The sequence below is a fragment of the Pongo abelii genome, chromosome 11 (genome assembly GCF_028885655.2).
Source record: "Pongo abelii isolate AG06213 chromosome 11, NHGRI_mPonAbe1-v2.0_pri, whole genome shotgun sequence".
Lineage (NCBI taxonomy): Eukaryota > Metazoa > Chordata > Mammalia > Primates > Hominidae > Pongo > Pongo abelii.
Genome location: NC_071996.2, coordinates 46,772,574 through 46,787,500, shown reverse-complemented (window position 1 = coordinate 46,787,500; position 14,927 = coordinate 46,772,574). Strand labels below are relative to the sequence as shown.

General features: G+C 36.8%; 1 protein-coding gene across 5 annotated transcripts in view; it reads left to right on the top strand.

The window, feature by feature from the left end:
• Nucleotides 1–14,927, top strand: part of ZEB2 (zinc finger E-box binding homeobox 2) — a 132,110-nt gene that overhangs the window by 93,174 nt on the left and 24,009 nt on the right. For 3 of the 5 annotated variants that reach the window (XM_024242877.3, NM_001131548.1, XM_024242880.3), the window contains 1 exon segment: nucleotides 2,392–2,463. The exons of the other annotated variants lie outside the window; for them this stretch is intronic. In XM_024242877.3, coding sequence (XP_024098645.1) covers nucleotides 2,392–2,463 — 72 coding nt within the window. 5 annotated transcript variants of the gene reach the window in all.

Here is a 14,927-nt window from a genome sequence, read left to right as displayed (position 1 = left end):
CAGTGTGCTGGAAACCATGACATCATTATCATTGACACAGACTTAAATAAATCACCTGCATCTTGGCCTCTTTCTGCTTATTCAAGGATTCTTCATCTTAAGGAAGAAAGTGCTCTTTATTTTTACAAACCTTCATCTCAGGGGTGACTGGAAGATGCAAACTTTTACAAGTGTTTTAAAAATAAATATACTATGTGGTTTTAGACACAGTATGCTGAGTCAGAGGTGTCTTAGAGAATGTTTAAGGTTAGACATAAAGCAGAAAGACAGCCAGATTGCCTTTAATTCGGAGGCAATATTCCCAAACTGTGTATCATTATGTCCTTCTGAATATGGATTCACTTGAATCTTAATTAAATAGTCATATACATAACATTTCAAATACGTACCTGAAAAGGCTTAGTAGTGTTTCATTTTCATACATTGAGCTTGATATTCAAAAAAGAAAAAGATTGATGCTCAGTGAATCAAAGCAAAGTACTTTCTAGGTAAAAGTGACACCATCTCATCCAATGTCTCTGAAAGATCTCAGTTGCACAGTCTTTGGATAAAAAGGGTTATAACTAAATAATACTACAAAATGCAATTTACACAATGTGCCGACTACACATTTGTATACCCAGCATTTATTAATTTGGGAAGCAACCAACTACTGTAACTTCTCTTTACTTTTTCATAAGAAAATGACAATGAGGAAGGAAGTGCAGCAGAAATCTTGAACATTACCACTATTATGCAAAAAAAAAAAAATGCTGTTAACTGTTTTCCCCTCAGTGACTTGATGTGCTCTCAGATGGAAAACTTATGATGCTTGTGACTCTTGGCTACCCGAAATCACATGAGATGAGCAAGGAAGAAAGACACAAAAGCTATATTTATATCTAGCACTGAACTTCTCAGAAATACCTTAATGCGATTCCTTGCAGAGACTGATAAAAATATCAGATGAGGGAGACTTTCAAATGATCAATGATTACAATTGACAATACAATATTGCTATATATTAAACTTCTAAATGTTTAATGCAAAATGTCTCTCTGAAAATATTTTTTAAATAAAGGAAAATTCCTTGCCCAGGAATGAATCTAAAGTGGTTGTACAGCTTAAACAAGTATCATTCAAATTATCTGATTATTATGAGGAGTGGGCTTAAATTAGCATCTAGGTATATCTGTATATTTTACCTTAAGAGGATCATGATTTTTCAGTTCTGATTCCATAAACAGATTTGCTGCACTGCTTGTAAAATGTATTTTATTTTATTTTTGCTGTAACATTTTCTAGAACCTGTTCTTTCATGAAAGTAGATTAGAATATGATAAGCAAAGAATGACCAGGACAGATTTGGAAATTCATAGAGTCCTATTTACAAAGTTTCCCTTGTTTTAAGTAAAATGATTATCACAGAGAGATATTCATCCTGGAGCATATTTGGTCTCATTAGTATTGTCATAGTAAAAATACAATTTTTTAAATTTCACTTTTAATTTACTTACTTAAGAGATTTTTAACTGTCAGCTATCCTGCTCTGTCCTCCTGCGTCCGCTACAATCTGGTAGGCAGAAAATTTGAGAGTGCCCCTATTTTTCAAATTCTCCGTTATTTTAAAATATTGCAATTTTTGACAATGACCTTTAATTATTTATTACTTTTTAACTTCAACATTATATATATTCACCTTCATCAGAACACTGAGCTGTTGTTATATATGTTTCCCCAGAAAATGATTATGATTACCTACTGGGGCATAAATGATGATGAGGAGAAGACATTTATGGAGTGGTTGGGATAGGAATAAGGCAGGTATGTTTTAGAAGTTTATATCAAGCAGTGAAACAGGTATTGTTGTTACCTCTGGGATATTTGTTGTACAAACTGGGCATTCCAAGTTTTGATATGTAGAATTAGGTTTTCAAAAAGTATGCTTGCATAGATTAGCACCATTATAGCCACCCCAAGGGGAAAGAAAAGTATGAAAACAGAATGTGAAATTCTGACTTGCCACTAAGCATCCAGAGTTTCCAGAGGCATAGCAGCCAGCATGCCTCTTCATGAGTACAAATACTTAGTTGCTTTTGACTCTTATTGAAAAAATAATATCTTTCCCCCGTTTGTCACTAGAACTGCCACCAGAAGAAAAGCCCTTCGTTTGCTCCAAATAAGCACTTCTGTTTTTCACAGCTTGCAGTAATGCTTAAAGTAAATAAGTTCTTGTGCAGCTAGCACTATTGGATTCATTCAATTGCCTGAACAAAGCTATTGTTTAGAGGTCTACAACAAGCCTTTTCTCTGTTTCCTTTAAAAGAATCTTCCTTGTTCCTGTGCTTGGCATGCTTAGTATAGTAAGCCTTTCTACAATTCTCAAATGCTAAAGATAATTTTCCCCCACAGAAGAAATGAAGGAAGACTATGACACTATGGGGCCAGAAGCCACGATCCAGACCACAATTAACAATGGTACAGGTGAGTTATGTTGGCCACGCTCAGATCACATTTGTCCTGTGTCATGTGGGTTTAGTGAGGCAGGGAAAGAAACATGGACCCATCCATTTGTATCTCCATGACTTAACAAGTAGTCAACTTTACAGGTCTCTGGTTTTGTTTCAAATCAAAATTTCCTACATTTTGGTATTTTACTAAGCAAATACATCTTTCATTCTCACACCCCTAATTTACCTGTGACGCTCAAGAATACTGAACTCTGTGAATGGATCCTTTCAGTGCATGAGTTGGGTGAATTTCTAGTAGTAACTTTTATTTTAAAAGACTGCAAAAAATTATTTTAAAATTAGGATATGATATACCTCTGCTAGCCACCGCTTGTTGTCAGTCATTGAGAATTCAAATGATAGGGTGTAATTTAGACTGTAAAATGTTTTTTTCAGAAAGACAAATTTCCACGAACATTTCTCTCAATAATTAATCATCTCAGTTCCTTTTAATCCTTTCTTTACTTGTAATTCTCTGCATCCTTGAGCCCTTCTAAATAATTTTTTCCAGGCAGTTTTAGAGAAGAATTGACAAGTTTACTTATTTTTAATGAAGCTAAAAAATTACAGTGGGAAGATAGTGAGTGTTGTTTTGTTTTACTCTGCTACTGCAATAGAATGGAGTTTCAGGACAACTGTGATATTCCATGTTTTTTCCCAAACACTGAATGGCATCTTCTCTCACATTCTTACATCACCAACACAAATTTACATGTTTATCTCTCTTTTCCTAGATGAGACTATTTTTTTTGTGAGGGGGAGGGGTGTTTCAAACAGTCCTCTACACTACCATCACAAATATTAGCTTAGTGTCCACTATAAAATTATCTTCCAAAATAAAATGAAAAAAACACATAACTACTTCTACTCAACTCATCCATGAAAAAAAACTTGAAGTTTTATGAAATGTAAAAAACTAAGATGATTTTATATCACCCTTATGTTGATACACATCATAATAAACTGCTCATGTTGTGTTTCTGTTTAAAATGTGCTTATTAATAACTTAAAAGCATGAATTCACTTTCCTGGGTATAAAATAAGAGAAATAATAAAAACCTATTGTCATTCTATTCATTCGAATAATGTCAATTTAAGGTATAAAAATAAAACTGTACAAAATATGATTCTAGAAAAAGTATAGAATCAAGCACCAAGAAGCCTAATTTTTACACACAGCCCTGACAATGACTAGATTGTAACCTTGGGCAAGTCAGTTTTCCTCTTTGGAACTCAGTTCCCACAACTGCAAAACGAATAGATTAAACTAGTTTCTTGATAAGATACTTCTAGTTTTAATATTTTATGTTGCATAGGTATTATCACCATGTAAAAATAGAAACAAGATAAAATAACTTCATATTAAAACATAATAATAAAGCGATATCATGAATTAGATACTTTCTATAATGTCCCAACTCATGGGATCAAAAATGGCTTTAAGTTACTTTTAAAGATAATTGTTAAATTTCAGCCTCTAGCATAAATAAAAGCTGATTTTTATTACCCTTATAAGCACTTAAAGTGTCACAAAAGAAAATTTACCCCACAAAGTAACAATTTACTAGCTGTTGTATACACCTAGAGTTTAAAGTGAGGTTAATAAAAATTGCTTCTATTCAGAAGGTTTAAAAATCAATCTTGAATGTCTTCACCAGGCTTTAAAAACCCTTTTTTCTCATAATACCTGCTGTACCTTGTAGTTCATATATATTCAGTCAATAAATAAATCAATAAGTATTCATTGAGTGTGTTCTATATACTCACTGTTGTGTGCATATGTGGTAGAAGATGGGTCAGAAAGACTAAAACATGGTTATCATTTAATTTGGAAGATGAGACTAATACACCTGAAAAAATAATGATGAAGAATAAGTGAAAATATGTGATAAACCTGCAACAAATGGTAGGAGCCATAATTATTTAGTTTTTTGTTGTTTTGTTTTGATTTGTTTTGTTTTGTTTGAGACAGAGTCTCACTTTGTCACCCAGGCTGGAGTGCAGTGGTGCAATCTCGGCTCACTGCAACCTCTCCCTCCCAGGTTCAAGCAATTCTCCTGCCTCAGCCTCCCTAGTAGCTGGGATTTCGGGCATGTACCACCATGCCCGGCTAATTTTTGTATTTCTAGTAGAGACGGGGTTTCACCATGTTGGCCAGGCTGGTCTCGAACTCATGACCTCAGGTGATCCTCCCACCTCGGCCTCCCAAAGTGCTGGGATTACAGGCATGTGCCACTGCGCCTGGCCCATAATTATTTGAATTACAGAAGTGAAAGAGAGTCTCTGGAATGGGCATTCACATCAGGTTTTGTGAAGGAGGTAGAATTCAAACTAAATACATTTTCAATAGTCAGGGAAGAGTGAGGAAGGGCTTTCTAATTGAAGAGGAGTCTGTGAGCCAAGAAGGGAAAGTGTGACATCTATTCAGAGGATAGTGAGTAAAGGGTTTTGGCTGAATCAGAGAGTCCTAGGAGGCAATTTCTGGGAAATAAAGCTGGACATTTAAGTTAAAGCCAGATGGTGGAGAATATAAAGCACCAGACAGAAGAGTCTGGGTCATGTTATGCTACCATGATTTCTGTGGGTGAAAACCAGACTCTGAGAGACCAACTGGAAGTCACTGTAGTTATCCAGGTGTGAAGTGATAAAAATCTTGTCCTAAGGTGGAGACAGTGATGAAATTAGCAACATGACTTCTTAACAAGCAATTGATTCTCTGAATGATGGAGGCAAAATGGCTTCAAAATTACAGATCTGCATGTTTAGCATATAGCAGTTCTTGCTATTTCTAGATTTACAGAAGAAGGATCTAATTTTGAGAAGATCTTGAACCAGCCTTTAGACACAAGTATTTTCATATAAAAGATATATAGATATGGGAATATAGGAATGTCCTTTGGAAATGAGGAATTGAAACCCAAGAAGTCAGGGCTGGAGATAGAGATTGAGAGTTATGCAAATATACTAAGATCATGTTCAAGATCATATAGGACTATGAGATTTACAACTGAGTGTATTTGTTGAAGCAAGTAGAAAGCTGAGGTCAGGGCTCCTGGTGGGTGGGGAGGAAAATCAACAAAGATTTTCTTTTGAAAAAAAAAAAAGATTATGACACAAGAGAAAAAAATTAAACATTCAGAAGCAAAGAAAGAGAATTTTGTAAAGGTGAGAACTCAGTTAAAAGCTTCAAATAACTACCCTTGAAAGAAAGCTGAGCAAATACACTGGACTTAGTTAATTAGAAATTTACTAGTGATCTTCAGCTTACAACTCTGCCCTTTTAGAGAATAAGTACATATCTTTCTTCCTAGCTACAAATTTCCCACTTCTTCTCCCTGACATCTCTTTGGATGCTAAATACATGTGATTTTAGAAATAATACATCTCTTCTGGTTGAAATTACATCTAAAAGACTATCTTCCTCTGCTCCCAAGTCCTACTCATCAAGATCCTGCTATTGGCTGAATTTCTTCTCTAGCCATCCCACACTAGAATGTCTTCCTCCAATGAATCTGTGGGGTTTGGGCTGCTTTATCACCATGGATCCTGGAATGGTCTCCATCACAAAGTATGTTTGAAGAAATGAGCGAGTGAATGGGAGACAAACAGCACTTGGACTTCCCTTTTGTATTTTTAGGTTGACATATTTTTGACCCCTGGCCTGAAGTAACCAACCAGACATTTTCATCTCTCCATTATTCCAGTCATCCAAACTTGAAAGCCTTAGTTATATTTGACTGTTCTCTGTCCCTCATGTCCTCCTCTATTTAGTCAGCCTACATCTTTCCTATAACAGTTTCCTCAATGTCCAAATTCCCTTCTTAGAATCCTGAATTGCCCCTTAGCACCTACAGGACATTCTTCAGTCCGATAATAAGTGCCATACATTGTATACCAATGGTGCTCCATTCTTGTCAGACCAAATCCCTTGGTGATAACAAAAAAGAACCACATTTATACCAACCTCTGAATCTCTGCCCATGCTATCCCTTCAGACCCTAATCCCCCAGCTCCTTTCTTCCAGTCATCCAAATTCTCCCCATCCTTCTGTTCTTCAAGTCCAGGTCACATCCCATTTCCTTAATGTGGTCATCCTTGAACACCCCAAATGACAGCAATATCTTCCTTTTCTGAAATCCCACAACCCTAAGGTGTATACCGCTAACTTCAGCATGTTTCATTGTTCCTCTTTATATTGTTTGCCCTTATTTCATGTAGTCAATTTCATGAAGACAAAAGGTTTCTTCAGCTGAAAAATGAGGGTGGATCATCCTGGTATCTACCTCATTGGCTGACCTTGTTCTCTAGCCAGTAATTAAATAAATAATTACTGAGGTAATTAAATAAATAATGAAGACAGGTATGGTGGTCCGGCCCGTAATCTCAGCTACTCAGGAGGTTGAGGCTGGAGGATGGCTTCAGTCCAGGAGTTGCAGGCTGCAGTAAGCCATAATCCACTGCACTCCAGCCTGGGTGACAGAGCAAGACCCTATCTCAAAAATAGTAATAATAAGAATGTATATGTTGATATTAGTAAGTGACTAAAAAAATGTTTGCCCTAAGGAAAGGGCTATTCCATTTTGCCTCAACAAGCCCAGTTATAGCAGGGAGCACACATGGTAGATACTACAACTGGTGAAATGAATGAATGAATGAATGAATGAATATTTGGTGGAGAATAAATGGATTCTGATAAAGGAAGCCACAGTAGGGGAAAACATTCTCTGTGGAGGAGACTAAGTTAGTATCTTTAGAGAGTGAAACCAGGATCTAAGTCCCTGAAGGATTTTGCCTTGTTAAAAGCAAAGAAGAATAGCCTAGAGTATCACTACATTTTTTTTTTTAACAACAAAGTTAGATTAGCTGAATGACAAAATTGATCTATAACACATAAAACAGTGCAAACCTGGATTTATATTAATAACTTTCCACATTGCATAAGTTCACCAGTTTTTATTTATTTTTTTTTTTTTGAGACAGAGTCTTGCACTCTCGCCCAGGCTGGAGTACAGTGGCACCATCTCGGCTCACTGCAAGCTCTGCCTCCCAGGTTCACATTCTCCTGCCTCAGTCTCCCGAGTAGCTGGGACTACAGGCACCTGCCACCCCGCCCGGCTAATTTTTTATATCTTTAGTAGAGATGGGGTTTCACAGTGTTAGCCAGGATGGTCTCGATCTCCTGACCTTGTGATCCACCCGCCTCAGCCTCCCAAAGTGCTGGGATTACAGGTGTGAGCCACCACGCCCGGCCACCAGTTTTAATTTTTTTTTTTAAAAAAGGAACAAAATTGTAATGCTTTCACACGTAAGATAAAGAATACCTTCTAACAAAGAACCCTACAATTTTCAGATATTAATAGGATTTAAATTCAAAATGAAATTATTAGGTAAAATTTTTAAGAGTGTGTGAATAAACTATTTTCTAAGAAGAGTAGAGAAATGGAAAAAACTTGGAAGCATTATACTATGTGATAGTAGTAACAAGGAGCTATCTGAGGTGCATGATGATCATTAGCATTAATGCAGTTCCACGTGCATATCAAGATCCAAATAGGGCCCTGATGTTTTCCTCTTTGAATGTGTGAAAGTTATATTTACTCAGACAATCTAGTACCTCTAGTTATAAAGGACTATTAATAACCACCTGCATCTGCACTTCCTTTGCTAAGAGGGGGAAAAGGTATCTTACATCCAGAAACTGGGCAAGGCCAATTTAGGCATCAGTTCTTAATCTTACACAACACAATAAAATTCTTGTCTAAGAACTAACTGTATAGACTCTAACTATAGTCAAACTTGTTTCCAGTATCCCAACAATAACACATAAATTATTTTACATATGAGAGGCAATTGTTTTGGGAGCCTCCAGATTCTAGAGACCAATTACCTACACTTGAATTTTATCTCTGCCAATTACTAGTTACATTAACTTGAGTATGTAATGGATAAGCCTTCATTTCTACATCGGTAAAGTGGAAATCATGATTCCTTATGTACAAGGCCTCGCTGTAGGGATTAAATGGCATGTCATTTTTATTTATTTATTTTTTAACTGTATTTTTATTTTCTTTCTTTTTTTTTTATTTCAATAGGTTTTGGGGAACGGGTGATGTCTGGTTACATGAATAAGCTCTTTAGTAGTGATTTCTGAGGTTTTGGCGCACCCATCACCCAAGCAGTGTACACCGTGCCCAATGTGTAGTTTTTTATCCCCCATCACCCTCCCACCATTTCCCCAAAGTCCATTGTGTCATTCTCATGGCATGCCATTTTTAAAGCACCCAGTACAACAACTAACATAGACTAGATGCTCACCCTGTTTTGTTTTGCCAGTTGTTTTTTGTTGTTGTTGTTGTTTGTTGTTTGTTTTTTTTTGAGATGGAGTCTCACTCTTGTTGCCCAGGCTGGAGTGCAATGGCGCAATTTCGGCTCACTGCAACCTCCGCCACCTGGGTTCAAGCAATTCTCCTGCCTCAGCCCCCTGAGTAGGTGGGATTACAGGCACGTGCCACCACGCCTGGCTAATTTTTGTACTTTTAGTAGAGACGGGGTTTTGTCATGTTGGCCAGGCTGATCTTGAACTCCTGACCTCAGGTGATCCACCCGCCTTAGCCTCCCAAAGTGCTGGGATTACAGGCATGAGCCACGACGCCTGGCCAACTTCAAACTATTTTTGTTCATTAAGAAATGAATACATTGTAAACTGTTTTCTCCATTCACACTGGTTCCTCCTTAACTTCTCTAGGAAACAAAAATACAATATTTAACAAATTTGTAATGAAAAGACTAACCAATTTTGAGAGCCTTTGACATTTAAGTTCTTTTGACATTCTGGAAAACTACACAGACAAGTTGTAGGACACATTATTTTCAGTACTCTGGCATTTGAGGTTAAAATATGAAGGTTAAGAACTAGTTTCATTTTATATCTGATTTCATTTTTATTTAGCATCCCTTCTTTAACTGTGTAGGAGGAGGATTTAGTAGTATTTATAATGATTACGTATAATAATGATGAAAGCTGTCAGACTTTTCCTTTCTTTGACAACTGACTTACATCAGGAATCGTATTCTTTTAAAAAATTTATTATTGACACATAACAATTTTACATATTAATATTTGTGGGGTGCAACATGATGTTTTGATACATGTATAAATTGTTTAATGATCAAATCAAGGTGATTAGCATATCCATCTCCTTAAACATTTATGATTTCTTTGTGATAAGGACATTTGAGAACCCCTGTTCTAGCTATTTTGAAATATGCACTACATTTTTGTGAGCTCCAGCCACATAATAGACCAACATAGCTATTTCTCCTATCTAACTGTAGTTTTGTACCCATTGACAAATCTCTCATTGTTCACCCTTCCGCTTACTCTCCTCATCCTCTGGAATCAGCCTAAATGTCCATCAACAGATGAATGGATAATGAATGGTGTATATACCCAATGGAATACTATTCAGCCATAAAAAAGGAGGAAATCATGTCATTTGCAGCAACATGGATAAACCTGGAGGACATTACGCTAAGTGAAATAAGCCAGGCACAGAAACATAAATATCACTTGACCTCACTCATATGTGGAATCTAAAAAGCTGTTCTCATGGAAGTGGAGAAAAATCATATATATTTTTTCTTCTTACCCTGGATAACAACCAATAAACAAAAACAAAGCATTTGCCCATTGTTAACAACCACTAAAATACATACATTCAGAGTGTTCGTTGTATGTAGAATTTGAACTGAGGCTTGAGGAAACTTTAAGGAAATAGAAGGGTGAGTTCCTTCCACTAAGCAACATAAAATTTTATGGGTGTTGATAAAAAAAACAAACATCATAATGACAAGAAGAGAAAATTTACAAATAAATAATTATAGCCTCATTAGTTATTCAACTCAATGGTCACTTATTGGGACCCTACTAAGTGCAAGGCATTTTGTTAGTCATCACGAAACATACAATGAGAAAAGAGTCACTGTCGTTAAGGACCTACATTCATCCGGGTGAGTAAAACAGTGGTAGATGAATAGGAAATGTGTGTAAAATATTTAGTACAACGTTAGCGCATAATAAATGCTCTATCATTTCTAGCCATTATTGTCGATTATAATATCATCTGGATTAAGGTGTTTTATTTGAAATACAGCAAGCTATGTAAGTTCAAATGCAAAGTGTTCAGTATTGCAGAGGGTTTTTAACAGTATAGGGTCAAATATTAGAGACAGGACAAGAGAGGTGCCTCAAAGATATTGCAAATTTCAGGGAAGACTTTCTTCAAGACAAAGACTTGCTGGGTATGCCTCTGTGCACAAGAAAGAGAGAAAGGCTGAAATGTAAAAGGAGACTAGATGAAAGATGGGGTGGGTTATCAAACGAGTTGTAAGAGAATAACTTTAGATGATAGCCACAATAATGTTTATTTTTTAGCAGTAAGATCAGAAGAAGAAGACAGAATGATGATAGGAGAGAATGTAGTCAATGTAAGATGATCCAAGGAATACACACTGTATGGGTTGCACTCTTGGAAGTCAGTAGGAAAAAGAGACCATTGGTCAGCAGTAAGGGAATAGGAATACGGTTGGAATCTTGAGAAGTGGACCTGTAGAATAATTGTTGTGGACAATGCATGGAGATTCAATTATTAGGAAGGAATATCCCATTTTGAAAACATAGTCTGCAACAAGACTATACTATTATTTAAGATTTTTTAAAGATATGTTTGATACTCCAGAAATTGAACTGGATCGTAGTTCAACAGGGTAAGAATGATATAAGTGTAAGGGACAGAGATGGAAGTGATGATTTCAAGTTCCAAGGTGAACTGAGGTAAATAAAATCAGAACGGGTAAAATGGACTAGGGAGCTTTTCAGGGCCTGATTTTCACATTGAAGTACACGTTTCAAAGGAATGAGGAACTGGATGATAGGGAAGGGGAGAAAGTAGAAATCAGAGGGCGAAAGTTCACGGTTCTGGTTCTTGTCTCAAGGTTAGCCCAGGACCAAGTGTGGCCATCCATGTTGCTGGACCAGAGAAAGCCTAAGCACTATGAAGCCAGGTTCTGCATGGACTACCTATTAAGTGATGAAGTTTCGCAGAATGCAATGGCATCCTGGGGGAAATGTAATCATGGGACAGGAGTTATTTTGCTTGCACTATACAGGCAATGTCCTAAAATATGATGGTGAAAATGGATGACTTTTGACTTCAAACCATTACAGCTACAGAGTGGAAACTACTTGAGGGTAGAGGTTAGGTCTGCTCTTCTCCATAATCCCTCTCAGAGGATGCAGTGGTTTATACAGTGTTAATGGCTCACAACCAGGGTATTTGTTGAATTAATGAATAAATAAACAAACAAATAAATGATGAGTGAGTTGGCGAAACAGGAACATTGATCGGAAGCGGTAGCGTGAATTAAGGAGTTTGTTGACCCTTCCTCTTTGTTCTGTGAGTCATAACAAATGAAAGCAGGAATGGCCCTGTGGGAAAGGTCTGTAAGGGATGGGTTATTATCAGGGGATGACACAGTTTCATTTAGTCTGAAGAAGTGGAACACATGGAGGAGGATATCATTAAGCATGGGAGGAGAATAACGAGTAATATGTGACATGGGAAAGCAAAATGAACCAGGAATAAAGTTCTTTTTTGGTTTCTAGTCCAAAGTTAATCTTGAGGCATTTCTTGTTTACTATAACCACAAAAATATCTAATATCTGCTAACTAATAACTAATACCTGCTATTTTAACAGATGTTAAAATAATACCTAATAAAAATTCACCTTTGCGAGGTGCTATGGAAAGTTATTCTTTATTGAGTGCCTTTAGAAACTTGATTACAAATTAGAAACAGTCAAATTAGGAAATACAGTCCTTAAATATTATATGGAAATTTTAGATAAGCATCTTGAACAGAGAATTTGAAGAACTTTTATGTGTTCTCTTTGCCCCACTAGACCCAGCTCTGGATTACCCAGTTAAAAAAAAAAAGTAAGAATAAAACAAGTGTCTAGGATTCAGAGGAATGGGGACATTAAAAAAAAACAAAAAAAAGCAAAAAAAAAAAAAACAGGAAAAAAAGTAAAAATTTTATACACACACAAACACACACACAGAGACACACACAGACTGAAGTGGGCATTTTAATTGACTTTCCCCCATATTCATTGTATGGTGTAATAATGTTGCTATTTAGAATTGCTTATAATGTCACTGTGATCGTTTCAGTATGTAGGGCCTGTTCAAATGGTATCAAGTCAGGCATGATGAAAAACTAAAAAGATGAGGTTCTCTCTTTTCTTCTCTCTTTCTCTCATGTTGAGTCATTATGGTGCAGTAGAAAGAGCAGTGGGTGAAGAGTCAGGATACATAAATTCTACATACAGCTCTTCCAGAAATTACTTGTGCAACTTTGTATGAATCACTAACCTCACTGTACCTTAGTTGTAACATCTGTTAAATGAGGAAATCAGGCTAGAAATTTTGGACTCCACCCCACCCTGCCCTTGCTTCTAATGAAATTTTACTGGAAACATGAACAAAAAAAATGCTGGACTGCACTAGCTGTCATGGGATGGGAGGCTCTCGGGGGCCCTTCCTCACGATAACATACACAGGGCCAGCTTCCTGGGTCTGGGACCTGCACAGTCACACAGGGCCCAGCACTGAGAAGAGCTGCTTGGTTGGCTCTGCAGTAGCTGTCTTGAAGCTCTTAACAATTTTTGAAAGAGGGGCCCAACATTTTCATTTTACACTGGGCCCCACCAACCATATAGCCAGTCCTGTTCATGTCTCACAAAATACATGAGAAGAATAGCAGAGTATAAGCTAGGATGGGAAGTGGTGGGATCAGAGAGGCACTGCTTCAAGTATTGAACAGAAATGCCAGTTAGGTCTAAGTTTACAGGATCCTTCTTTGGGTGTCTCCAGAGCAATTGAACCCCAAGCAAAGATCCAGATCTAGACTGAAAATCTTGCCTCAGCAAGAAATACAGTGGTGCCAGGTGTAACTCCCCTAAACTGATAATGTTAGTATAAGGTTGGCAGCCTAGCCAGCAATTAAGTCTCTTTAACCATCAATTCTGTGCATCACATCAGTAGCATAGGGGAAAGTGGGGGAAAGAAGAACTTTTTTTTTACTTTCATTATCCTCTTGGTTTAATAACTCTCCATTTCTCCTGTTCCTCTTACATGGAGCTTAAATTAAAACTTTTAAATTAGTTAGCTTTCTTATATGAGTAACAGAAGCAATACAAGTTTGATTATAACGTATTTCTCTGCAAGAGTTGAGTGGATATATAATGTTAATCAATTGTACAAAATCAGTTTATCAGATAATTCAGTTAGTACCTAAATACTTAACAAAGAGGGAATCATACTATTACAAAGTATGTCATATTCTTCTTGGTTATATCTATCACATTTTTATAGGTTGGAAGAGTTTTGTCTGCCAGTCAGACATCTGTCATGGAAGTCATTATTTTTTAATTTCTTAGTTAACTTCATACATTGAGTTTTTAAAAATAAGGTGGAGAAAGAGATAGGTTCGGAGGAGAGAAAAATAGAAGTAGTGCTTGACAGGTGAGACGGGGGATGATTTTCAGACTATAATCAGTGAACGCCAAGAAGAGCCTGTTCACTTCCTTGCTAATGAATGCTGTTGTTTTATTAGCTTTGTTTGCGATTAGGAGCAGCTATCTTCACTTCACAGCAAGTGTTCCCACAAGAAATAACTGATATTTCAAGCTTCCTGAGTGCCTCCTTCATTCATTCAACAAATATTTAATAAGCGCTGTTTTGCTTGTCATGTTGTCTGGGGTTTCCAGGCACCTTCAAAATATTTTCTCTTAATCTGCATGTTTGTTTTCCCCACCAGAAAGCTATGTTGTTTTGAGTTTTTAATTGAAAAGAATACAGATAAAATTCTCTAGGCCTAGCCAGTAAAGAAAAAGCAAATTGATTAAAGTAGTTAATTAATTGAAATTATGGAATTCTGGAACTTTGAGGATACCCCAGAAAGCACACCCTGGCTCATTTTACAGATGAGGACGTTGAAATTCAAAACCATGAAATAACTGAGCCAAAATGAGGAGTCCAAGGACCCTGAACCTTGCCTAATCATTCAATTATTGCATGATAACTGTGATCCAGGCACTATGCTAGGTGCTGGTGACACGAAGCTGAATAACATACGGTTCATTCCTTTATCAGCTCATGGACACGTAAGAGAAAGATTACGATGGTATGTGATCAATTCAATGATTGAGACACACAGATGACATTCAGTAAGTGAAGAAGGAAGTCTATGTGAACTCAGGCTGAGATAGTCAGGAAAGCTACCTAATAATAATAACACGGGACCGACTTTGCTTCTCTCCAAAATCATGTTACGAATGTCTCATTTAGCCATGCGAGGCAGAGGATTGAATTTGTA